General features: G+C 42.0%; 1 protein-coding gene across 7 annotated transcripts in view; it reads left to right on the plus strand.

The window, feature by feature from the left end:
- Positions 1-24809, plus strand: part of LTBP1 (latent transforming growth factor beta binding protein 1) — a 429217-nt gene that overhangs the window by 156987 nt on the left and 247421 nt on the right. For 3 of the 7 annotated variants that reach the window (XM_082641886.1, XM_082641887.1, XM_082641888.1), the window contains exon 5: positions 16393-16560. The exons of 1 other annotated variant lie outside the window; for it this stretch is intronic. In XM_082641886.1, coding sequence (XP_082498012.1) covers positions 16393-16560 — 168 coding nt within the window. Of the gene's footprint in view, positions 1-16177; positions 16561-24809 lie in introns of those variants that run through there. 3 more of the 7 variants (XM_082641890.1, XM_082641891.1, XM_082641892.1) reach the window with 1 other exon arrangement.

A 24809-nucleotide genomic window follows, 5' to 3' on the forward strand; every position in this document is an offset into this window, starting at 1 on the left:
ATTATAAACACTGCCAAGAAGCTTATCCAACAATGTGAAAACAGTGGAGGAAAACCTAGAGTGAGAGGATTATGTAACCTAAATTCCCCAGTGGGCAGCTTTCCGTGCCAGAGAAAGAGGCTTTTAAACCCAAAGGGCCCAAGATTTCATAACAAACCAATCCAAGGATATTTCTGGGTGTTGAGACTGAGTTCAAGATATTGAGAAACACTGTGTGGCTCCATAATATTCTGTGACCAAACTGTGATATTTCTAAGGAAAAATAAAACACATGAATTTACAGTTTGCCTGAGGGAAACTACAATGCAACGTTTTGGTAGGAGAAAACTTGAATTTGAAAAAAGATGGTGCCTACTCAGCCTTAGGATTTATTTACCAGAAACTGAGGGCTTGACTTGATTTTTCTTCTAAATGGGAAAATAGCTTCTAGAAAATTAATCATCATTAGAGTTGAAATGATACTTTTGATACAAAAGTTCTACTTATGAGATGTTATAAAAGGAATTAAAGTAGAATGCTTTGTCTTCTTGTGGGTCAGTCTCCTTATAGAAAGGTCCTCTTAGCATTGAAAATGATGGCCTTGTGGTGAATCTGTACCCACTTTGTGGAGGTAAAGACCTCAGTACCTTCTTTGTGTTTTTGTATGACATTTCTTTTTTTTTTTTTTTTTTTTTTTTTCTTTTTTTGCGGTACGCGGGCCTCTCACTGTTGTGGCCTCTCCCGTTGCGGAGCACAGGCTCCGGATGTGCAGGCCCAGCGGCCATGGCTCACGGGCCCAGCCGCTCCACGGCATATGGGATCCTCCCAGACCAGGGCACGAACCCGTGTCCCCTGCATCGGCAGGCGGACTCTTAACCACTGCGCCACCAGGGAGGCCCTGTATGACATTTCTTAAAGAAGTTTTTGTGTTGTGGTTATCTACAATTTTAGTTGTGCATTATTTTTCAATATTGACTTAGTATGAGCGTCTTATGAAATTATCCTTAAGCTGAAAGCCAGCTGTCCTTGGTCTCCCTTTCTCCTCGCATACAAAGGTAGTAGAAATTAATACATGGCGGGAGGAGGAGGAAAACCTTTCTTCCTAGGAGGTAATTGCAACATGGTTTTATGTGAGTAATTCTTCTGGCAGGCAAACTTTAAATAATGAAATATGTGTATATACACATAAACACACAAATATATTCAATCAAATACATAAATGTGTATTATTTAAAAATTTACTTTTTTGGAGCTCCATATAGTATCCATATAGCAAGTATCCATTAAAGAAGTTTTCTTGGGGCTTCCCTGGTGGCGCAGTGGTTGAGAGTCCGCCTGCCGATGCAGGGAACACGGGTTCGTGCCCCAGTCCGGGAAGATCCCACGTGCCGCAGAGCCGCTGGGCCCGTGAGCCATGGCCACTGAGCCTGCGCGTCCGGAGCCTGTGCTCCGCAACGGGAGAGGCCACAACAGTGAGAGGCCCGCGTACCGCAAAAAAAAAAAAAAAAAGAAGTTTTCTTGTAGCCCTAACTGTGCTTCACAAGTTTCTCTCAAGGTACCAGTTTAACTAAATGAAAACATTTTAGGTAGGCAGTGGTTGCTCTTGAAAAAAAAAATCATAGATATTTTAAAACCCTGTATCCTAGAAACAGATTTGGAAAGCTTTGCTGAAAGCAAGCAAGCATCATAGTGCAGGTGAGAGGGTGTTAGTCATAGTTTCTTTTGGTTGATGGCCTCTGGGCTTCTTATGTGGGATTGAGCACTCTCCTTTAACAAGGTCTGGAACCCCACGCACCAGGCAGCTGCGCTGCTTGTTTTAATGATCACCATTTAACGGCTACAGGTGCATCTCAGGATCCCTCTTTCCCCAGCAGGGATGATACTGATGAAATGAATCAGAATCTCTCTTAAGGTGTTTGTAAGTTAGAGCTAAGCAGTACGCAACTGTTACCAAAGTGAAACACCAGCAGAAGCAGCCAGAGAGAAGCTTTCTGTCTCATTAATTTTGTATATAAGACTGAAGTTCATCAGCCTTTTCTGAAAAGCACTGGGGACAGGGCAACATATAACGGGGTGCCACAAGTACTGTGGATTCTCAGCATCATCCTTGCAGTTACTGAAATGTGCCCTAGTCTCCATGAGGGCTGGCTGTCCCTGGATCTTCTTGGGGCTTATCTCCCTTATTGCTTCACACAGCTTTACCATTCCATCACTCCAGATAACATGCACCCCTCACATTGTGCTGTGGACAGAGACTCTGGCTAACACATGTTCTATTTGTACCCTTCCCTCTAACAGCTGCCTGTCGTGACATCTCAGAGCATCAAACACTGGGGTGGGCTTGTGATGCATAGAGGAGTGGATGGGTCAGTTCTGTCATTTCCTCAAGACTACTGAAACACCTAAAGAATTGTTCTGCCTGGCCTGGTTTCAGTAGGACCTGATGTGTTACCACATTTATGTCTGAGGAGCCGTTAGGATTTTTAACAGAAGCATGCTTGGGTCTCAGGGATTCTTGCTCATATGGAATGGAGAGCGTCCAGTTAGAGTTTGTTAGTGAGTGCGGATAGGAATACTTTCAGTAACACTTCCGAAATCCCATTATACCTTTTATTCGTTCATCATTATTTTTGGTATGGGTTTTCAGGCAACCACAAAGCGGGGGGCGGGGAGTGTGTATAAATTCATAGCAGACATTCTCTGCCATGTCTTGAACCTGGAAATATAGCGAAGTTAGAGGCCTCTTTTTAAAGGAGTTTAAAAAATACCCTTAGCAGAGAAAGTGATTCATAATGTTTCTTGTCAGAGATCCCAGTTTCCAAACCACACCTTAATATACCTCAAGAACATACAATACATATTTTAAAAACCTGCTCTTGGTGTTGTAAATTATATTCATGTCTCTGAAGATCAGGAAATTTGGACATAGGCTCATTTATATTCTCCAAAGACACTGTGGATTCAATCCTGGCCTTTCTCCTCATCTATTTAGCACTTACCATATGCCAGCCACAGTGCTAACTGCTGCATATGCATTAATTCAATATGTTACATTGTAATATTAGTACATTATTATTCTTTTTTTTTTTTTTTTTTTTTTTTTTTTTTTTTTTTGCGGTACGCGGGCCTCTCACTGTTGTGGCCTCTCCCATTGCAGAGCACAGGCTCCAGACGCGCAGGCTCAGCGGCCATGGCTCATGGGCCCAGCCGCTCCGTGGCATGTGGGATCTTCCCGGACTGGGGCACGAACCCGCGTCCCCTGCATCGGCAGGCGGACTCTCAACCACTGCGCCACCAGGGAAGCCCTATTATTCTGTTTTTGAAATAAGTTTATTTATTTAATTTTTGGCTGCACTGGGTCTTTGTTGCTGCACACGGGCTTTCTTTAGTTGCGGTGCACGGGCCTCTCATTGCAGTGGCTTCTCTTGTCGCAGAGCGTGGGCTCTAGGCGCGCAGGCTTCAGTTGTTGTGGCACATGGGCTCGGTAGCTGTGGCTCGCGGGCTCTAGAGTGCAGGCTCAGTAGTTGTGGCACACGGGCTTTGTTGCTCCGCGGCATGTGGGATCTTCCCAGACCAGGGCTTGAACCCATGTCCCCTTCCTTGGCAGGTGGATTCTTAACCACTGCGCCACCAGGGAAGCCCATTAGAACATTGTTTGAGTGTTTAAACTGTTACCCTACGTGTTATGCGTGTATTTGTTAGGAAGCAAAAATATAACAAGGTATAAATTGCCAAAACAAAACTTGTTCATTGAAAAGATTGCTACTTTAGCTCTTCGTGTAAGTTACTTTCAGGGGAGTCCAAAGTCAAAATTTGACTATATTTAAAAATTTTGTCAACTTTATTATATGTAGGACTTTAATGACCATGACACATTTAAAAAATTATCTGAATATAGAGCTTCTGGGAAGAATTTTTTTAACAAAAATAATCCAAATGCAAAATAAACCTTTCTAATCAGTGGGTTCCTATTGCCGTTTGAGATCCATTTTGATAGCTTTCAAACAAAATGAAGCAATCAGATCTTACCTGGAAATTGTGTAAGGACCAAAGTCCACAGTAGAATTTTACTTTCTTCTAGAGTTTTTAGTAGTAATTATGATCATAAAAGCAAACATTTCGAGGTGAAATTTTCCCATATTTAGAAGCTCTTGTGTGTTTTGCTCTGTAATTTATCTTGGAGTAAGTATTGCTGCTCATTTGAGTTTTTCCTCTAAGAGCTGACTGCATGAAATGATAACCTCTTGAATTTGCGTATTTAACAGCTTATGAATCATATTCATACAAATTATTTCATATGGCCCCTGCCACAGCCTTGTGAGGTAATGGGTTGGATGGCTTTATTCTGCATGTCTTTGTTCTACTCTTGATTGCAGGATTGGGAGGGTAGAGCCAGAGAGTGGTTTTATTGTATCCCATCTTGTTGAACCTCTGTCCGTTTCTTGGACAAATAAAACTCTTAACACTTATTCCATAAGACTGTTTGTTGTAAGAATGAAGTGAGATGGCATGTGACACCTAACATGCTGCCAGATACGTAGTCTGTGCTCCATCTCTGTTAATTTCCCTCCTTCATCCTGACCTTCCCATATGTGCTCCATCTTCATTTTTCTCCTTCATCCCAACCTTTCCAAGTGCCTCGTGTCGTGTAATTTTCATAGTACTGCTCATTAAAAGTGTGGGAGAGGCACTGGGGTTTTGAGGAAAGAGCAGGGCTTGCACTGAACTCCCAGCTTCCACCCTTTCCTAACAAAATGACCTTGGTCAAGTTTCTGACGAATGTCTCTGTAGTCTCCTAGTCTGTGAAATGGCTATGAGTGTAACTTACATGGCCGTGGTGTGTATTGGAGCTTAGTAAGCGCCCAGTACATGTTTCATGAGTCCGTCAGTCACGCAGACAGTGCTCTGTGCATTTAGAAAGGCCCATATATACTATTTCTATGTTCTCAGAATCTAGGCAGAAAATAAAGTGGAGAAGAAGAGTGTGTGTGTTTATATTATCTATTGCCATGTAACCGAGCATTCCCAACTTTAGTGGTTTAAAGCAACAAGCAATATCTTACAGTTTCTGTGGGTCAGGGATTGGGAATTACCTTAGCTGGTTGGTTCTGGCTTAGGTTCTTTTATGAAGTTTCCATCAGGGTATCAGGCAAGGGCAGCAGTCATCTGAAGGCTTGCCTGGGGCTGGAAGATCTGCTTCCAGGATTGCTCAATCACATGGTAACTGGCAGGAAGCTTCAGTTCTTTGTTGCGTGGGCCTCTCCATAGACGCCTCAAGTATTCTCACAGCATGGGAGCTGGCTTCCCTCAGAATGAGTGATCCAGGAAAGAGAGCAGGATGGGAACTGCAGTGCAATGCCTTTTATGATCTAGGCTCTGAAGTCACAAACTATCACCCTGCTTTATTCTGTTCTTTAGACAGGAGTCGCTAAGACCAGTCCAGGCTCAAGGGGAGGGGAATTGGCCATCATCTCTTGAAGAAAGACATAGCAAAGAATTTGTGGACACATTTTTAAACCGTCAGTGTTCAACAGGAGAGACATTAACTTGATGAGAGTCAAAAGGGAAAAGTTGAAAATGAGTAACCTAAAAAGAATTAGCTGACAGCTGAAAAACTTAAAATGTGTAATTACACATCAGTAATTCATTTTTTATTGGCAACTAATCATTTTTCAATTTTATTTATGACATGATACTGGACCATATTTAGATATAGTATGACGACTTTGAGAAAAGCGATATTTAGACTGAAATCTTGCCTAATGGTGAGATCTATTGAATTTGGCAGTAATCCCTTGGGGAGAGTAGCTGGGGCCATTTGATGGAGTCATTTAAAAACTGAGCCAGGGAGAAATTTGTGCTGGGGAAAAAAGAACTGACAGAATTGGTGTTCTGCAAGCATGGAGATCCCTGATTCTATAATTCTAAATTACTTTAGAGATTTAAAAAATGCCAGTTTTCTTCTATATAACTAATGGCTTCAACAGTTTTTTCTTTCAATTGAATCCATCAAACTTTAGAGGAGTTTTGATAGTTGCACAAATATTCCTATGTTCAGCTTCCTTAGTGCTTCTCAAAATAAAAGGCATTCAAATTTCTAATATTTTGTTTGTACTGGGTTTTCATTACCTACACAAAAGAATTGGGATCTCTCAGAGGCACATCACTGTATCTCCTCCTGGCCTGGCAGCTCCAGTAACTCAGAATGCCTGTCCAGGGCACAGTAGGTTTTGGTTTCCCTCTCTATCCTGTCTTTTGACTTTTTCTTTCAAGCAAATTTAGGTTTTGTAAAGTGTAACAGGTCGTTTTCTTCCTTGTGTCTGCCTTTAATATAAGAGGGAAATTTCCAAGCCCCTTGTGGAAATAGTAGAACATTGGTGGCATTCAACTCCGTTAATGTTTTTGTGACTTCCAGGTATTAGCTGTTGGAGTTAAAGTCGCTTCTCTGCCCTTTGCTTTGTCTGTCTTCCCCTGTATTCCCGGCCTGAGTCCATTTCCTCCCACTGTGTTCTTTCCCATGTCACTCCCCTCTTGCCACATACTCTTTCCCATTCCCAAAAAGGGAGAATCACCAGGTGGGATGTGTGTTAAAAATAGCAAAGGAGGATGAGAATACAAACTGTTTTCTTTGGCTTGATTGAGGCCAAGGGAATGTTGGAGGAGAGAAACATACATAAATAGAAGTATGTGCAAAGAGCCAAGAAAAAGTGGAATGTATGGTCGTGCCTAGGTTGGTGAGAATCGTGGATGGGAGTGAAGGGATGAAAGGTGGAGAGAAAGGAGGAAAGGTTTTCTGGGGTGGGGGGTGGGGGGTGGCAGGGAGGAAACTGTGAGAAAGAAGCAGGCGTGTGAGTGAGGATCGTTGGGCAGTTCTGCCCGGCTGATTCCCTGGCTGTATGTGTGGTTGCTGAAGTTGAGGCTAGATTGGATGTAGGTGGGAAAGAGTCTTCATTTCCTTTGAAGGAGTTTGATTTTGTTGGAAATATTTGTTTTAACAACTACATAGACTAAATGGAATCCTATTTCTCCAAGTACATAGTAGAGATAATTGGGGACCCTCATGGGGAATGGCCCCTACTCTATGAAGCTTGTGAGTAAGTCATGAAATTTGTTCCTTGGTACACACGCAGCCCAGTAGATATGGATCATTTTAGTCAGATTTGCTTCTCCATGTGCAAGCAAACATGTTATTTATGGAAATGGTGAGTGATAGACTGATAACAAGTGCCTCCATTGACTTCTTTTTGGAAAAACAACAAATGTGGGGATAAATAAAACCTAATTCTGTTCTAAAATTAAGGGATAGAAAATTCGAATCATGTGAAGCGTGTGTAGCCCACTGCTTCTGTAAGGAACCCACACAAACCGGCCAGATTGAATGAGTGTTAGAGATGGAAGACAGGGGAGTGTTTACTGCCCTGCAACTTGTTCTTTTGATTCAGAGACAGTGGTGAAGTCCTTCTCTTAAGCCTCTTCTGCTGCCCTGGCCACAGTGTGGAAGCTAGAGTTACGCTGCGGTGAACGCTGATATAGGTTCTTTGAGGGAAGTGGAGACTTTTCACGTGAAAAAGTGCATCTTTTCAATGGTATTTATCCCTTGAGAGATGAACTCTTAGAGTAACATCTTGAACCATGATGCCAAAAAACTCCTCTAAAAATCCCTGGGCAAACTTATTTAACCCTCGCCAAGTGTGCTTGCCACAATTGTCAGGATTCTAGATCCAGGCCATGAATTACACTCTCAATTCAGAATTGAGAAAGTGGGTGTATTGTGCTCGCTCCTGTTATTCTTTATTACTTTTAAAGTTATTACTTTATCACTTTTAAAGTATATTGTGCTCCCTCCCATTATTCTTTATTACTTTTAAACACAAAACACATTAAGTCTTGTGTTTCTTCAACTCTGCAATCACAGCATCTCAAATACCACTGTTCATTCTGGAGAGGCTGGCTCTCTGGTAGTAAGAATGAGCAGAGGAGAGATTTTCACATGCTCTAGATGGGGGCTTTTAAAGTCATGTTGAAGAAAACACCACGGGACGGTGGCCTGCTGCAGTTGTAGGACACCAGAACTGAGGAGGGTACCCCATGAAGTATGCCTGGTCGGTTGAATCCCCTCAGGGTCTATGATGTTAAAGGAAAATATTTTACAGAAAAGGTCAGAAAATGAAAATGTCAGAAAGTCACCCGTTTGTTTTGCTAGTTCTCTACTTTTATTACCAACTATATTTTCTTTCCCCAAATATACTGGGTCAGATCCTGCTGGGTGAGTAAACTACTTATTGGGTAAAAGTTAGCTTCTTTTGACTGTAAAATATATTATACCTTGAAACGTATTTGATTTTGTTCCAGGGATAAAAATAGGACCTTTTATTATATTTCTAGAGAAGAGAACTTAGGTTTGGTATTTAAAGAGAGAAAACTCCAGGGAGAAAAAGGAAAGATTAAAACAATCCCATAGTCTCAAGGTGTGCTTTTTAAAGTCCTACTGGGGTAGTGGAGTCTGGCTGGCAGGGCAAGGTTGAAGTTGAGAAAACGTGCAATTCTAGGTGAAAATCTTAGTCCTTAAATCTCGAGTCAGGCTAAAACAAAGATTAAATTAGTGAAATGGGAAATGAGACCCAACTCCTAAAATAAGTGGAAATTTGGGATGAAATCTGCCATCTTTATTTCTGGACTTCTGGATAGTCTCTCTCCCAATCTCCCTGAGCTGGGAACCAAAGTTCTCTTTTTGGGTGGATCTTATGGCTTAGTGGCAATTCACATCAGACTCGAAGAATCTGGGTAGTAGTGTTTTTAATTTCCTAGCTGTTCTTAGCCTAACAAAGGGAATGAATACTAAGTAAATCAGAAATATATTAAAAAACCAAAATCCTTAGACATCATCATCAATTTTATTTATAAAATTAGTGGAAGTTTTCCCTTATGTGTCAATTTGATTTTTACATAATACATTGTGGAATTTTGGGAGCAAGTAATTGTCTGTTTTTCTTTTGAAAAAGTGCTTGAGAAATTTGTTTCCTGTTTATTCAGTTATTCTGTCATTGGCATGTTTAATTGAAAATTTTTACTTTATATCATTGGCCATTTTTTGGTAATGTTTTAATGATTTTAGGGAAAAATGTTTTGTAATGATTGCAGGGACTAAAACATTTCTCTCTGACAAATATAGCATAAAATAAATGTTTTGAGGCTAAAGGTTTCATAGAAGTGTTCTTTATTTTTTTAAAAAATTACTGACAGTTATCCCTTAGATAAATATTATTTCTTTAGCTCTCTGTCAGTGAAGTTTATTCATTCATTCGATATTTCTTGAGCACTTGCTATGAGACACATGTTGAGTATTTAGTAGTGACCAGACACATTCCCGCCCTCATGGAGCCTGTGTTTTTATGACAGTAATCCAATGCTAAATCTATAAAGTGTACTTATAAATAGGAAACGTAAAACAGGACACAGGGAATCAATGTGTGTGGGATGTTGCAGTTTTATGCCAGGTAGTCGGGAAAAACCTCCTGATCATGTGACGTTCTGGTGAAGTCTTGAAGGTGAGGGAGGAAGCCATGTATATCTGGGGAAGAGGATTCTAGGCAGAGGGAACAGGAGGTTCCCTGAGTTAGGAATGTGCCCAGTATGTGAGGAATAGCAAGGAGGCCAGAGTGAGTGCTTTGGGAACACGTGTAAGAGACAAGGTCGGGGAGCTCACAGCTTGTGGAGAACCCAGTAGGCCCTTGTGAGGCCTTTGGCTTGTATTCTGAATGAGATGGGAAGCCACTGAAGGGAGGAGTGCCATGATCTGACTGCCATACATTAAAGGATGCACCGAATGCCGTGTGGGAAAAAGCTGTAGGAGGGCAAAGTTGGAAGCAGGAAGTCCAGCTGGGAGACTGTTGAAATAATCCAGACAGAAGATGATAGTGAATTGCACCAGTGTTTGCCATGAAGGTGGTGAAAAGTTGTCCCCTCTGGAAATAGAGTTAACAGGGTTTGCATGTTGTATTGAGTCTCAGATGACCAAAAAAGGGTCAAGAATAGACTCGCCATTTTCAGAGATGGGGGAAGACTTGAAAAGGAACAGGTTTGGATGTGGATACAGAGAGGGATCAAAGCTTAATTTTGAATGTTTTCTTGGGACAGCCACTAGACCTTAGACACCTACCTAGCAAAGTCTCATAAGCAGCTGGACAGCTGGATTCTTGGACACACACAAATACACACGTCTGCATTACTCATATACAAATATACAAGGTCGAGGGGGTCCAGGCTAGAGTTAAACATTTTCTATACAGAAATCTGTAGATGTATCTAAATCCATGAGATAAGACAGGATAATAGCATCTGGGAAGTCAGTATGGAAAGGAAAAGGCTACAAAGACTGAGCTCTAGGGCTTCCTCTGGACAGGGTCATGAGGAGCCGTGGCCAGCGAGGCAGGAGAGAACCGTGAGAGAACAGGATAACCTAGAAGCCAAGTAAAGAAAGAGTAGCGGTGCTTCCCTGGTGGCGCAGTGGTTGAGAGTCTGCCTGCCGATGCAGGGGACACGGGTTCGTGCCATGGTCCGGGAGGATCCCACATGCTGCGGAGCAGCTAGGCCCGTGAGCCATGGCCGCTGAGCCTGCGCATCCGGATCCTGTGCTCCGCAACGGGAGAGGCCACAACAGTGAGAGGCCCGTGTACCACACACACACAAAAAAAGAGCACAAAGCAGAGTGGTTCTTCTGTGTCAAATAGGCTGGAAGTTTGAGTCATAAGGAGCCAGAGGATTTACTGTTGGTTTTGGCAACATGGGGGCCAGTGGTGACCTTCACAAGGGCAGCTTTGGTGAAGGGTTGACAGCAAAAGCTTGGCTGTGGCAGGTTCAAGAGAGAATGGGAGGGGAGGTGGTGGAGGCAGCCAGTAGGGCAGCTCTTTTGAGGGGCTTTTCTTTAAGGAGAGCTGAGAAATAGAGTGGCAGCTGCAAGAGGGTGGAATGGGGACCATGAGAGGAGAGGTGTTTTCGACAGATGGGGCACAGTACAGCGGGTTTGCCTGCTGATGGAAATGAATGGGGAGGAAGTCTTTCGGCAAGATAGGAAGGGGATGCATTGCTTTAGTGGAAGGGTTGGCCTTAGGTAGAACCACCTCCTTCATCGGGAGGAAGGCAGGACAACTATAGATCCAGGTAAGTTGGTAGGCCTGGCTTCGTAGCTTCTATTTTCTCCATGAAATAATAAGTGAAGTCATACTTGAGAGTTAACTAGTTAATCATCTGCTGCATTTCTGCCAAATGAATATTTTGGGGACTGTCGTTACATTTCTAAACATGGCTTATGTTTAGTACGTGCTTTTTGAGAAATAAGCAATTCTTCAAGAAACTCAGAATATATCCAGAAACATATTCTTGTATTAAATGATTTAATATACTCGCCTTCTTTGCCTCACTATAGGCCTGTCTCTTTACATGTATAAAAAAGGAAAGAAATCATACATGTATCTGCAAGAGATGAGTAAGTGATACAGTTTCCTTCAGTGAATATTAAGGGAACATGGAAAAGAGGAGGAAGCACAGATGTTTTACTTTATATCACCTGTGTAGAAACTCTTTCTCTACCTCTTCATTTAGTTAGTTCTATGTGGAAAAACTACAAGAGGTGGTTCTGGAAAGTAACCCTAGATTCTGATCTGAGGAAGTGCCCACAGCAGAACTAGAGATCTCTGAGTTTCCTTCCCTCTTGGAGAATTTTCCATGACTGGGGCAATCTGATGAAGTAATAGATTTGATACTGATTTCTATTTACATAGCACCTTTAGGAGGAACAGAGTATTCTGTGGGCATTATTTTAAGAGTCCTGGAGGAGTTAAGCAAGCCTGGAGAGCTGAACGATCAAGTCTTGTTATTCTAAGCATTATTTAATACGTTTATGATTTGTCCTTCAAAGAATTCTTGGCCTCCTGGCAGGCAATGGATTGCAAAATGGGAGAATGAGCTGTTAGCCCAGTACCCACGTGACCTGGGTACTGAATTGGCTCCGAAGTCCCACTCAGTCAACAGGGCAGGATGCTTCTCCTTCGCAGAGGATACGGCTGGTGCTGGCTGGCCTCCCCTTGTTGAAGTTGGATGAATGCTGATGTGCTGTCGCAGCACTCTGGTTGAATGCAGAGGCGAGACTCTTTGTTCATGACCTCTGATGTGAGTCTTGAACTTGTTATATTTATTTCTTTAGCTGCCTTTGCTTTTGGTCACATCCTAGTTTAATGACCGAAAGACGGCAGTTAGGCTGAAGTCCATTTGTCAAGAACAGTGTTCACATTTTTGAATTTTGCTCTGTCGTTAATGATTGGGAAGCAGAAATGAAAGCTTTTTATATTGGGGAGGGTATCAGCTCCACTTCCATCCCATTTGACATTCAGTCTGAACGTCTGTGGTTTGTTTTAACCCACGTGCCAGCACCTCTTCTTGGAGGTATGAATGCACACAGGGTCTGGCAGAAGCTGCAGACGGGATGTTGACTTTTGAGTGTCTTGACTGACTGACTAGGAGGCCCAGTGGAGGTGCTGTGTGGCTCCAGGCAATCTGTTTCTAGCCAAGGACTCTAAAACCCAAAGTTTAAAAGTGCCTGGTTAACATTTCTGGGGCTGATTTACCTACAGGGTAACTCACATGTTTTTGTCAGAGGGACCAAGCAAGAAAACTGTGCCAACAGTTGCCCTGTTAACTCCTGACTCGTCTGACTTTGGCTTCTCAGATTTGTAATTCTTAATCAGCCAATGGGTGCAGCTAGGGATGATCTTCTTCCACTGATTTGACCCGTGGGCTTCACTCTCATCACTGGTGAAGCAAGGCTCTTGGACCAGAATGGCCTCCAGCATCCTGTGGGCCCCGATCTCTGTGGGGTTGGACAGTCATCCTTTGAGTCACTTGGTTCCACATTTATTAGGTTACCTACTTTACAGAAGGCACTAGGGGTCCTTAGCTATTAATTTATTCAAGGCATTTGAGGAAGATGCCTCTTAAACAGCAAATGGCCTGTGTAGGAAAGGCCACTGTCACTGAAGTCCCACTGAACTCTTGAGAGATGAGTAGTATTGTCTTCAGCTTGTCACATTGAGGAATTTGAAACTCAGAGCACTGTATGTTAGTTTTGTGTGCTTTAAAACTTAAACTCTTTACACAATACCCTAGATAATGTGGAAATGATTTTAAAGTAATGGAAATGATTTTAAAGGAGCAAACACAGGAGAGAATATTATCTAATGCATTTAATGTTTACGGAGGTCCTCTCAGAGCTATGGATGACAATCTAGTGTCAAACAGGTAAGTTTTTCAATGCTGACTTTGAGATTGTGGAAAACTTAACTAATAATAATGGAGAAGTATTACAAATGCTTCCTGTAGACACAAGAGGATCATCTGAGAGTATAAGGGTCTCTTTTAGAATTAGATTACTTTATAGCAGAATGCTTATAAAACACGAGGGGGGAAATATGAAATAAAATATATTTTCTGCTTCCAAGAAGATGTGAACATTATAAAAATCAGAATTAAGTCATATGAAACTGTCTCTGCCTCTTGAAAATACAGATGATTCCAGGCCAAAAAGAATTTTTTGGGGCAAAGAAACATACTAAGTTTTTTAAAAACAATAAGCCCAGAGAATCTCAAGTGCCTATAAAGTGACTACTATAGCTGGGAGGTAACATGGGCATAATGATGAAGGGCTTGCTTTCTTTGGATGTCTCAGTTCGCTGAAGTGAGCATAATTTAGGTGATGGTATGAGCATCTGCATGGCAGCTGCTGGTACTGAAAGTTAATGCCAGAGAAGACAAAATAGTTGGCACACCATTTCCAACTTCATTATTGTTCCAAGGGCCAGAAAAAAAAATAGAAGTTTATATTCTTTTGAAGTGGGACGATGTTGTCTCTTTTTTGTCTTGGGCTTCACACACTTACACACACACAGTATTCTCAAGATATTTGTAAGCTTGGTCTGACAACTTAGAGTAAGCTGATTTTTTTTTTTCTTCTACTGTAAAAAAAAAAATCAAACTAGGTGAGTTTTGTCTGTTGTAGAATCAGCATTCCATTATAGTTTTTAAAATTTATGAGGTATAGTCCTAGAGAAATTTTAAATGTCCTGAAAACATTTAAAGCACTGGTTTGAAAACTGTGTCTTTAAATAAAGTTTTATTGGGACATAGCCACACTCATTCATTGACATACTGATTTTGACAGTCTGCTTTCCTGCTACCGCAGCAGAGTTGAATAGTTGCAACAGAGTCCTTTAGGCCTACAGCTCTAAAATATTTACTATTTGGCTGTTTGTGGAAAAAGTTTCTGGATGCCGTCTTGCAAGGGTCTGGAAGACCTGGTTGGCCACTAGGATATCTTCCCACCCCAGACTATGTTTCTTGATCTCCTGCATTAGAACCACGGGTGAATGAGAAACAGTCTTGGAAAACCACTTGAAAAGAACTGAGGGTATTTCTGCTCCAGAAGAATCATTTTCTTTTAAGCGAGAGGGCCAACCCAAGTGGATCTCTTCAGGTCCCTTGTAACTTCAGCTTTCTTGGCTTCTGTGGTACTGTCTGTGAGGAACTGAAGGGCTGTCAGGTGGAAGAGGCATTAGATTGTGAGAATGTGGGGAGGTGAATTAGGATTAATGGGTGCAGCTGACTGTGAGGACATAACTTCAGCTTAAGAATAGCACTTGTTAGGGACTGCCCATAACTAGAATGTGCCATCTTAGCGGGTAATGAGCTCCCTGTCACTAGCGATGTTCAAATAAAAGTTGTCAGAAAACCTTTGATGTGCCATTCCAACCTTGAAATTCTAACGTCTCCTTTGGTTAAGGTTTTTGTTTCCAAGCTCAGATTTGACCACAGTTTATTTTATTGTGGGCCTTTAGAGGCTTCTTGGATGATTTTCTGAAAACACAATGCTGGTCAAACCAAAGCAATATAAAGGGGGAGAATCTCTTCTGTTGGGCAGGGGATGGTAGAAGATAGGCTGACCCAAAGGCAGGCTTTCCTTTGCCTACTGCAGTAACACAGTGACCACAGGAAGGGCACTGCTTCCAATCAGCCTTAAAGCTTCAAAGATGAATCATGTGTCTTCCGCTGTCTTGAGCTGCTGCTACCATTTTTGCTTTCTGCCTAGGCTCTTGGGAAGCAGAAGGACCTGGGGGCATTCCACAAATGTGGATGTCAAAATAGGGTTTCTGTATTGTGCTTTGCCTGAGTTTATATTGGGGCCTGGCTGCAAGTGGCAATCCTGGACGAGGCCGTCCCATCTCTGTGCAACTCTGTTGTTACTGCACAAAAGCATCCGTAGACAGTATGTAAATGCACGAGTGGCTGTGTCCCAATAAAACTTTATTTACAAAAGTAGGCAGTGGACCAGATTTGATCCCAGGGCCGTTGCTTGCTGACCCCTGATAAACATTGAAAGTTAAAACTGGCTGGAAAACATCATTTCTAATTCTCTCATGTTTTGGAGAAAAGGTGAAATGACAGGTCCAGAGTCATAGCATGGCTGAGCCAGGATGACCACCCAGAATCTGACTTGAAGATGAGTGTCCGTTATGTGATATTGTGCTGCCTCTGCTGTGTAACAGGTGACAGCAACTGGTTTTTAAAAGAGGGCTGTATGAATGAAAGAAATACCTCCTTTAGGTGGCTTGTGAGGAGCCGCAGTGAGACCTCCAGGGTGGCATTTTAACCGAGGCAATCCTTTAGCCCGGGGCCTTGGCCTCCCTTTCTTAGATGGACCCTGTTCACAGTAAAACAAAATATAGGTTGCATAAATTTATATGGAGAAGGAGTGCCCGGAGTTGTGAAAAAGCACTGGGCTCCTGCAGCTGCGTCACAGGATTTGATCACTTCAGCTGGGAGTGCCAGGAGATTTGAGACAGATGTTTTCAGACATGCTGCATGCCTAAAACATTTCCAGGGGTCGGGCTGCAAATAGTGACTTAATAAGTGGAGGAACAGGGAAAGTATGCAAGTCGAGGACACAAGAGTTTATTCACCACTAGGTGCACGGCCAACCTCTGTGCATTACATCTGCCTGTCAGGGCTGGCTCTTTCATCTGTCGTGCCCTCCGTACTGCTCTTTGTCTGCCCGTGAATAAAGTGCAGCATTGTGGTTAGTAATCCCACTCCAGTGACTCGACTTCAAATGTGGTTTTGGAGTGCATCCCAGAGTTCTGTTTGCTAAGCTTCCTACTCCTGTTTCAGAGACACCACTGGATACAGAGCAGCGAGCACTAAAGGCTTCCCTCTTTCCTTAACCTGTCGGGTTGTGGGCTCTCTCTTTCCCCCTCTCCCTCCTTTCCTTTCTCTTTTTCCTTTTTTTTTTTATAACCTTCCAAGGCAAGTTCATGGATACTAAGCTGATGTGTTTGTTGTTCTTTTTCTCCCTGCCTCCACTCCTAGTGAGTAACCACACTGGCCGCATCAAGGTGGTCTTTACTCCGAGCATCTGTAAAGTGACCTGCACCAAGGGCAGCTGTCAGAACAGCTGTGAGAAGGGGAACACCACCACTCTTATTAGTGAGAACGGTCACGCTGCCGACACCCTGACAGCCACGAACTTCCGAGTGGGTGAGTTCTAACTGTCCTTACCGGCTAGAGTTTGAGATCGTAGCATTTAGACACCCCCTCCATTCACCCTGCTCTCTGCTTGAATGGGTTTCTGTCTATGAGTACGCATAGGCTGCTTTCACGAGGTCCTTTAAATTACTTTCGGAATAATGTTTCACTTGGTATTTGGTTTCTGAGAGAGATGGCAAGGAGAGTATTGCCCCTAATTGTTTATCATGTGTACAGCCTTGTGGTGATGGGGAGGTATCAGTAGGACAGAAAGCAAGAGGCTTTAGATTGAGACCCTAATGTACAGCTTGCAGGGATCCATTTCAAATTTTATCTGCTCAGTGATAAGTAGAATTTATGTTAGATTTGAATCATGTTATAAAATTGGGATGGTAGTGATTAAGTTTAAACTTGTATGTCATACATAGCCAGGTTCTAAAAAGTTTCTAAAAATTGTCAAAAATCTGTATTTCAGTTGTAGAAAGGGATACAGACTTGCATCTTTTGCCACGTTTCTGCTGTGTATCAAAAGGCTAAATTATAAGTTGATATATGACATGGATTTGGGGGAAGATATGCTGGTGGATTACTGTCAGCACTTAAAGCCTTTTAATCTTTCATAATTTAAATATGAACTGTGGTAGTCACTGCAAAAAGGCTTTTTACTTTTAAATTCTTGTTTCTTTTTTACTACTTTGGAAATGGAGAAAGTACTGCGGACCACTGAATGCTGTCACACTGCCATGTTGTCATGCAATATGGTATTTTTGTCACAGAAAAATGTCTTTTATTATTTTTTGACCAATTATGGTTTGCCATGTGTACTCAAATAATCACAGACACCCATGATACTTTATGAGTTACTCACAAGAATAACCCGAATGTCAGACAGATAATAACACTGGCTAGATCTGGTCTTTTTATGGAATATTGCTGTTTAGTCTTGAGAGCATGTGTCTAGGGGGTGGCAGGGGGTGTCTGTTTCAAACTGATTTCCATCGAGACAAAATACAAGGAGGCAGTTTGAAGTCCTTATTAGCTCTTTGATTATCCTCCTGTTTTACTGTGACTCCAGTTTCTTTTGAGGTCAAAGCACTGCTCTTCATAGTCTATACTTGGAAAAAAACATGTGCCCATAGATACTATTTAAAGGGGTGTTGTTAATTTCCTGGCTATGATAGGGGTACTTCAGGCATATTTTTTAAAAGAATTTAACTGTTAGGTGCCAAATGGCACATTATGCTTTAGCAGGACAGAGAGCTGAGTCTAATGGGAAGTGTGTTAAACTGATGATCAGGAAACTAGATTCTGGTCCTGGTCCTGCCAGTAACTAGCTAATCCACAGGGTGAGACAGTTAATATTTCTGGACCTTAGTGTTTCTCATCCATAAAATAAATGGCTTCTATTTAGTGATGTCTAAAATTCAGTCCATCTCTAAAATCCTAGGATTTTTTATCAGTAATAAGCAAAATTGTTTTTCAGCTATTTTACAGAGCTATAGACAAGGAAGAGAAAAAGCAATTCCCAATTAGGTTATTACGGGCTAAATGGCTTATTCCCATTTTTACTTTCCTTGATTGCCTTCCTTAGTCTCATTGCTTTTCTTCCTCCATCATCATCGATAATGTCTGCTCCTCTTCCTTTTGGCATTTTTCATAAACCTTTACAGTAGGAATGACAAAGCAATTGGGTGGGTGGTAATTTTTTGGCTTACAGTGTATTCACTTCAAAACTAAATATTTGAAGGCTTTGAGAAGCAGAGGAAGTCTACTTGTTAAAGCATGCTGCACACTTTCCTCTCTGGCATTAGAGCAGATGTTTAGGAACAGGATACACACAGCCTATTCAAAATACAAAACGGAACACAACTATTTACCAAAAAAACTCAAAACTGGCACTAAAACTCTGCCACAAAAGGATTGGCAAAGTAGTTTAATTTTTTAAAATAATAGTAAAAGGGAGAGGGCATAGTAATGACTAGTTTCAAATTGGAAATCATGGGAATTGTTTCATTTATATCCTGAGCTATTTCTCTTCTGTACTTCAATTCAAATATAGGGTAATCTGACAGACAAGTTTTAAAAATTATTTTACTGAAGATGGTAATTTTGTAGAATTTAGAGATTATGATTCTCTAGAAATACAGAGAATTTCAAAATTCATTTTTAGGCATGTAAGATATCTTCTGGGGATTTACTGGTTTAGTATAATTTTATTACTTACAGGAAGTGGTTTTCTAATTGATTTTTTCTCACTATATTCACAATATGTTAAATCTTTTGACAAATAAGATGTGTTACATGGAAAACAGTAGTTTGAGGACAATTCAAAATGTATTGTAACTTGTCAGCTACTCTTTAGCCTCTGATATTTAAGGCTACTAAAAGGTGGGGACTGACAAACTTTAAGGGTCCAGATAGTAAATATTTTAGACTTTGCAGCCCATACAGTGTGCGTCACAAGCACTCAACCCTGTGTGGTAGCGTGACAACAGCCAGAGATGGTAGGTGCAGGAAGGGTGTGGCTGCATTACAAAAACAGTCAGTGGGCTGAATTTGACTCCAGTGCCAGCGTTTGCTGACCCCTGCCCCAAGGAGTCAAAATAATACAGGGAAAAGCCATATAGATTTCATAGTTAAGGCACCTTAATTAAATAATCCATTTTGATGATCAGAAGAACAGAAATAATTTTTAACATTTCCATGGTGATGTCCAGTTATTTTGAAAGAGGTAGAATGGATATTATTGTTACCATTTTTTTGGACAAGGAAACTGAGGTACACTGGCTTAAGTGAGTCTCCCTTCATTACACAGCAATTCAGTTAGCTGGGACTAGAGCCCAGGTCTCCTTGTGTCCTCTTTAACTCTCTGGGGTCTGACTGTGATGTGTAGGAGGGACAAGTAAAGGAAGAACCTGAGGGAGTTGGGTTTTCTGGGAAGGCCGGATGGTATAACAGAGAATTAGCAACCGGGAGTCAAATAGCCCTGGGTTCGAATGCTGGCTTCTTCATGTCCATTGGTCAAGTCCATTGGCTTCTTCATGTCCATTGGCATCATGTCCATAGATGCTTTCACCTATTGTGATGTGGTGCTTACCTGGCTCACTGTCCTTTCCAGGTTCAGGTCACTCATCCACACAGTGCAGGTGATAATAGGTAGGTGGTGGGTTTAGTAGGCACAGGGGTGACATAGGTTCCTTCCTCCCTTTTTTGTGCTGCTCCTGTTTTTTCTTTCTGGTCTATGGTGACTATGAGTCTGGGCTGGTCAGATGTGAGAGGCAGGTGCATTTCTTGTGACAAGGAAGCATGTACTCTCTTTTCCTGGGAATTCAGTGGGAGAAATAACCTTAACTTCTACTTAATGTGATCTAAAAGTGAGGCCTGAATGAAGATGATGTCCAAGGGAAGTACTCTGAGATTCTAAGATAAACTCATTTTTGTGAATGTGATGCTGACATGATATAACAGAATATTTACATTAAGGGGAATTTTCTGTAAAGCAAACTCTAAATACTACTTTTGTTTTGGCATTTTGACCTTTGCCTCCTTGCACTTTCCTGCCTTTGCCTTTTTACAAAATGGAAACATATCCCCAGTTTTAATGGCTTCTTTGCATTTCATGGGGGGTATAACGAAGATGACCTCCTGGGACTTTTAAGTTGTTGCTTATAGAGTTATAAGTTTCTCTATTAAGAAGAACATAGGAATTCTCTGTTGCCACAAGTAGAATATTTCAAATAAAATAATACTGTTGCTTGGCCTATCTTACTTGTAGAGAGAGAGATTTAAAGACAATCACAATTGCTAAGCTAACACATTTGGTTTATGTGATGCTGCTTTTCTCTGAGGAGTTATGAGGGACTCATGTTCCATTAGCACCAATTGAATACTGATAAAAAGTATTTGAGAATTTAAAAACTATGATCCCATGTTATTTCACTTGGTGCTTGCTTCCCCTGAGAGAGGTAAATGGTAGTATCCATATTTTATAGATGTGAGTACCAAGGCTTTAGTGGTTTGATCAAAGGTGACTTTAAGTCAGGTTTTCTTATTCCAGAGTCTAAAAACCTCTTCTCTTCCTGTGTTGCCTCCTATGACCATGTGTTAAGTGATTATGTAGACAACATTGTGCTAGATTTTCCAGGACAAGAAAATCGTAAAGCTGCCCTTGAAGAGCTTATGCTTTGAGGAGGAGATGAGGAGTGTATGTAAATAACCCTCATTTAAGGTAGAAAGCTCATAGCAGGACCTCAGAAGAGGAGATACCACTTCTAGCTGAGGAGGAATACTTTGAGAGAGAAGGGATGGCATGGGACTTTTCTGTTCAGTTCTTTGTGCTCTCCCCAGCTGCTAAACATGTTGGCTCACAGTAGGAGTAGGTTGTCTGACGGCAGACTGATGGGGGCAGTGCAACTTGACCCAATGATACGTTCCAAAATAAAGATGGATGGGAGGGGATCGGTAAAGTTGATAAGGGAAGGAAGAATTTACCCATTTGAATGAGGCATGGAGACTTGCAGGCACAGGTGGTTTGTGGAAATTGAGAGGAGTTGCATTTACTGGTGAAAGCATGAAAGGCAGTCATCCTGGATGGCAAGTCTGGGAAGGTAGACTGGGGCACGGCTGTGGAGCACCTTGAATTTCAAGCTTAGGAATTTGGCTTTTACTCTTTCAGAACTTACTGAAGAAGTTCTGTGAAAAGGGGACATTGATATTTATCATTCTGAAAAAGAGAGAGGGAAGGTTTCTCAGTTTTTTAGGCAGGAAACTAGTGATCTAATAGTCTAAATAAGCTCTGAACAGCCCATGGTAATGATGACAACCTCTAGCTGCTTTCACCTATTGTGAGGTTCCTTTGCTGCCCTACACTGGGAATCTCCCCATGTATGTCAGAAAGCCAACTCAATACTACAGTGTTTTGGGGTGGAATGGAAGCGTCCTTGATGCTACACTCATTAGGTAGGTTCTCCTCATAAGGATGGAAGAAAATTCACTCTCAATGAGGCATTAAATAAACCAACATCACTGCTCAGTCGGGAGAAGCATTGAGACTTTTTGGGGAGCGGCTTAGTTCAGACACTGAGTCCTTCACCTTCTTATCATTGTTTGGATCCCTTGGTGTTTATCCAGCACAGAAACCAGTGAAAGGCAACATGTCACTCTTTGAACTGGTGCATATAGTTTCCCCTTAACACATTGTACAGGTTTTATGTTTTTTAAAGATTGGCCAACACAATACTAAGAAAATGGTTGCCTTTCATTTGGGCAAGTTAGAGTGCTTACGAACTTGTGCAACTACTCCAAAATATATTTAGCCTCATAAAATTATCTTCTAATACTGAGTAAATGTCATAATGTTGAGCACTGCCTTTATTTAAGTTGTGAAGCACCCTTAAAAGGCAGGTATTGGGGGCCTCCCTGGTGGCGCAGTGGTTGAGAGTCCGCCTGCCGATGCAGGGGATACGGGTTCGTGCCCCGGTCTGGGAGGATCCCATATGCCGCGGAGCGGCTGGGCCCGTGAGCCATGGCCGCTGGGCCTGCGCATCCGGAGCCTGTGCTCCGCAACGGGAGAGGCCACAACAGTGAGAGGCCCGCATACCGCAAAAAAAAAAAAAGAAAAAAAAAAAAAAAAGGCAGGTATTGGGAACGTTATTCATCTACCATATACTTACTGAGCACCTACTATGTGCCAGGAATTGGTTTAAGCTTTAGGAATATATAGCAATGAATAAAATAGGCAAAGTCCTTGCTCTCCTGCTATATTAAAAACATGTGGCTATATATCAATAATATACGAACCTTTAGGACATTATGTTGAGTGAAATGAGCCAGTCACGAGAAGACAAATACTCTGATTCCACTTATGAAATATCTAGGGTAGTCAGATTCTTAGAGAAAGAGAATGGTACTTGCTGGTGTTGGTGGAAGGGGGGAAATAAGGAATTATTTCATGAGTACCGAATTTCAGTTTTGAAGGTAACATTCGAGAGAGTATATGAATATATAATACTTAACACTACTGAACTGTACACCTAGAAATGGTTAAGATGGTAAATTTTACATCACATGTATTCGACCAAAATTTTTAAAAATGACAAAAGAGTGTACATTACTGTCAGATGTATACTATCAAAAATATACTGTCAGAAACATTATATATGATATAATGTCAGGTAGTGATAGATGTCATGAAGAAATAAAAAGTTGAGAGAGGGAAGATCATGGGGAGTGTTGGTGGGAGGTATGGATCACTATTTCGGGCATGTTAGGAAGGGCTCTCTGGTTAGATGCTACGTAAGCAGAGACTTAAATGAAGTGTGAGTGATGAGCTCTTGGAGGGGAACATCACACACTTAATAATCTAACTCTGTGACTGTGTTTGTTATTTTATTTAAACTGTAGAGCCTCTCCAAAGGCTGGTGTGAGAAGCATTTATTCATACTCTTCCAAATGTCATTTTGGGTTAGGTTTTAGTGATGTGTATGGTATCAGGGAATCATATTTAATAATATCTTTAGATAAAGAGCCTCATGTACAGAGGATAGAGCCAAGCAAGTCTTGTCCCCTGGGTGGAAAAATGGTCCTGGAATTATTGCAAAAGGAATCTTGGTTATTTATAATAAAAAAAAAGGATAGGGTCTTAGATGTAGAAACAAATTACCAAAAAAGCTGTGTCACTTCTTTCTTCAACATTATTTTGTAAAAGACAGATGACATGATTTTTGGCTGGAGCTTTTAAGTAAGGGAAATAAAATCCATTTTGTTTATGAGGGGTGTGTGTGTGTGTTAGGGGGAGGGTAGTGAGTGGAAGGGAGCTTCATGGAAAGGTAGTTCCAGGGGTTGGTCGGACCAAGGAAGAGCAATAGGTTGACCCTAAAAGCCAAAATTGGGAGAAAATGGGGTGCTATTTGATTGAAGATGCAGATTCCTGAAGCCAGGAAAGTGAGGGGCATCAGAGTGGGTAGTATAGAAAGTATGTCTGTAGTCAGAACAATTTAAAAAAAAAATACCTTAGGTAAAAGAGGGTTCAGCCGTCTGCTGGCTCTGTGAGAAAGTCATGTGTGATCGATTGCTGCTTTTAAGCTATGTCTGGCCTGTATCATGGGGGTGGATGGGACTTCTTAAAGGAGTCTTGCTAGGCTAGCCTAGGATAAATGACCTTTCAAAATTCCTTGGAGTCTGCAACACAATGTCACAAAGCATGTGTTCTTTCCTAGTCTGTCAGCTTGAGCATGTGGAATGATCTTTGGAAAACTCCAGACTGCTTAGCATAGCACACGGGGCCCCTCCAGGATCAGCTGCCGCCTGGCCCCCTGGCTGTGCCCCTTTCTCTCTGCTTCTGCCAAACTGAGCCTCTAGGGGTGCCAAGGTCCCCCAGTGCTCCAAGCCTTCTGTGCCTCTGTTCACACTGATGCCTCTGCCTGGGGGGTGTGCTCCCCCACCCAGTCTGCCTGGGCATCACCCACTGCTTCTGCAAGAGTCAGCCAAGCACCACTCAGGCTACAGAGCCTCACTTCCCTTACTTGTTGCCATGCCTATTTCTTCCACTGAGCTCCAGACTGGGGACAGGGCCCTGTCTGCTTCACGCTGGTGTCCCCAGCGCTGGTGTAGTACCTCACTTGGGAGATGCTTAACTCATTCTGGTTGACAGAGTACATTGTCTCTGCAGGTGCCCATGTGAGGGTGGCATGTACACACCTACCCAGCACAGCTTCTTCGGGACTTCTTGGGCAACTGAAATCGCAGGAGCAGAATAATCATCTGAGAAGTCTCTACAGGGCTTGGGGTCACAGGAGAGAACACATTCCAGTATCTGCAAGATGCATGAAAAAGGGCACCTTTGTAACACTGTGCTTGGAGTTTGGATTTTACATTTTTAACACTGACTGCAGTGTTCTTTCTACTCAGGGCAAAGTGCAGTTAGATTTCCATACCTTTAGTACAGTTTCCCACTGCACGGCATTCCTGCTTCCCATCCTGCGTCTATCTAAATACTGACAGTCTTTTAAGGAACAACCTCAAGTTCTATTTCAAACACTTCTGTCTGTGCTATTTTTTTTTTTTTTCCTATTTTGCCTCTAGTCATTACCATGCCTGTTGACACTCGGTGGTCTAGCTCAGGTGTATTACTGACTGGTCCCAAGACCCTGGGCTGGTGATTGAACCTCTTTGATTCCATGCTGGTAAAATGAATCTGATAATGCCTTGACCTTCCTGTAGAACTGTTCTGGGGCTCACGAGAAGCAGCAGGCTGGTGGTGT

The sequence above is a fragment of the Mesoplodon mirus genome (genome assembly GCF_964341445.2).
Source record: "Mesoplodon mirus genome assembly, chromosome: 14".
In the NCBI taxonomy this organism is placed as follows: Eukaryota; Metazoa; Chordata; class Mammalia; order Artiodactyla; family Ziphiidae; genus Mesoplodon; species Mesoplodon mirus.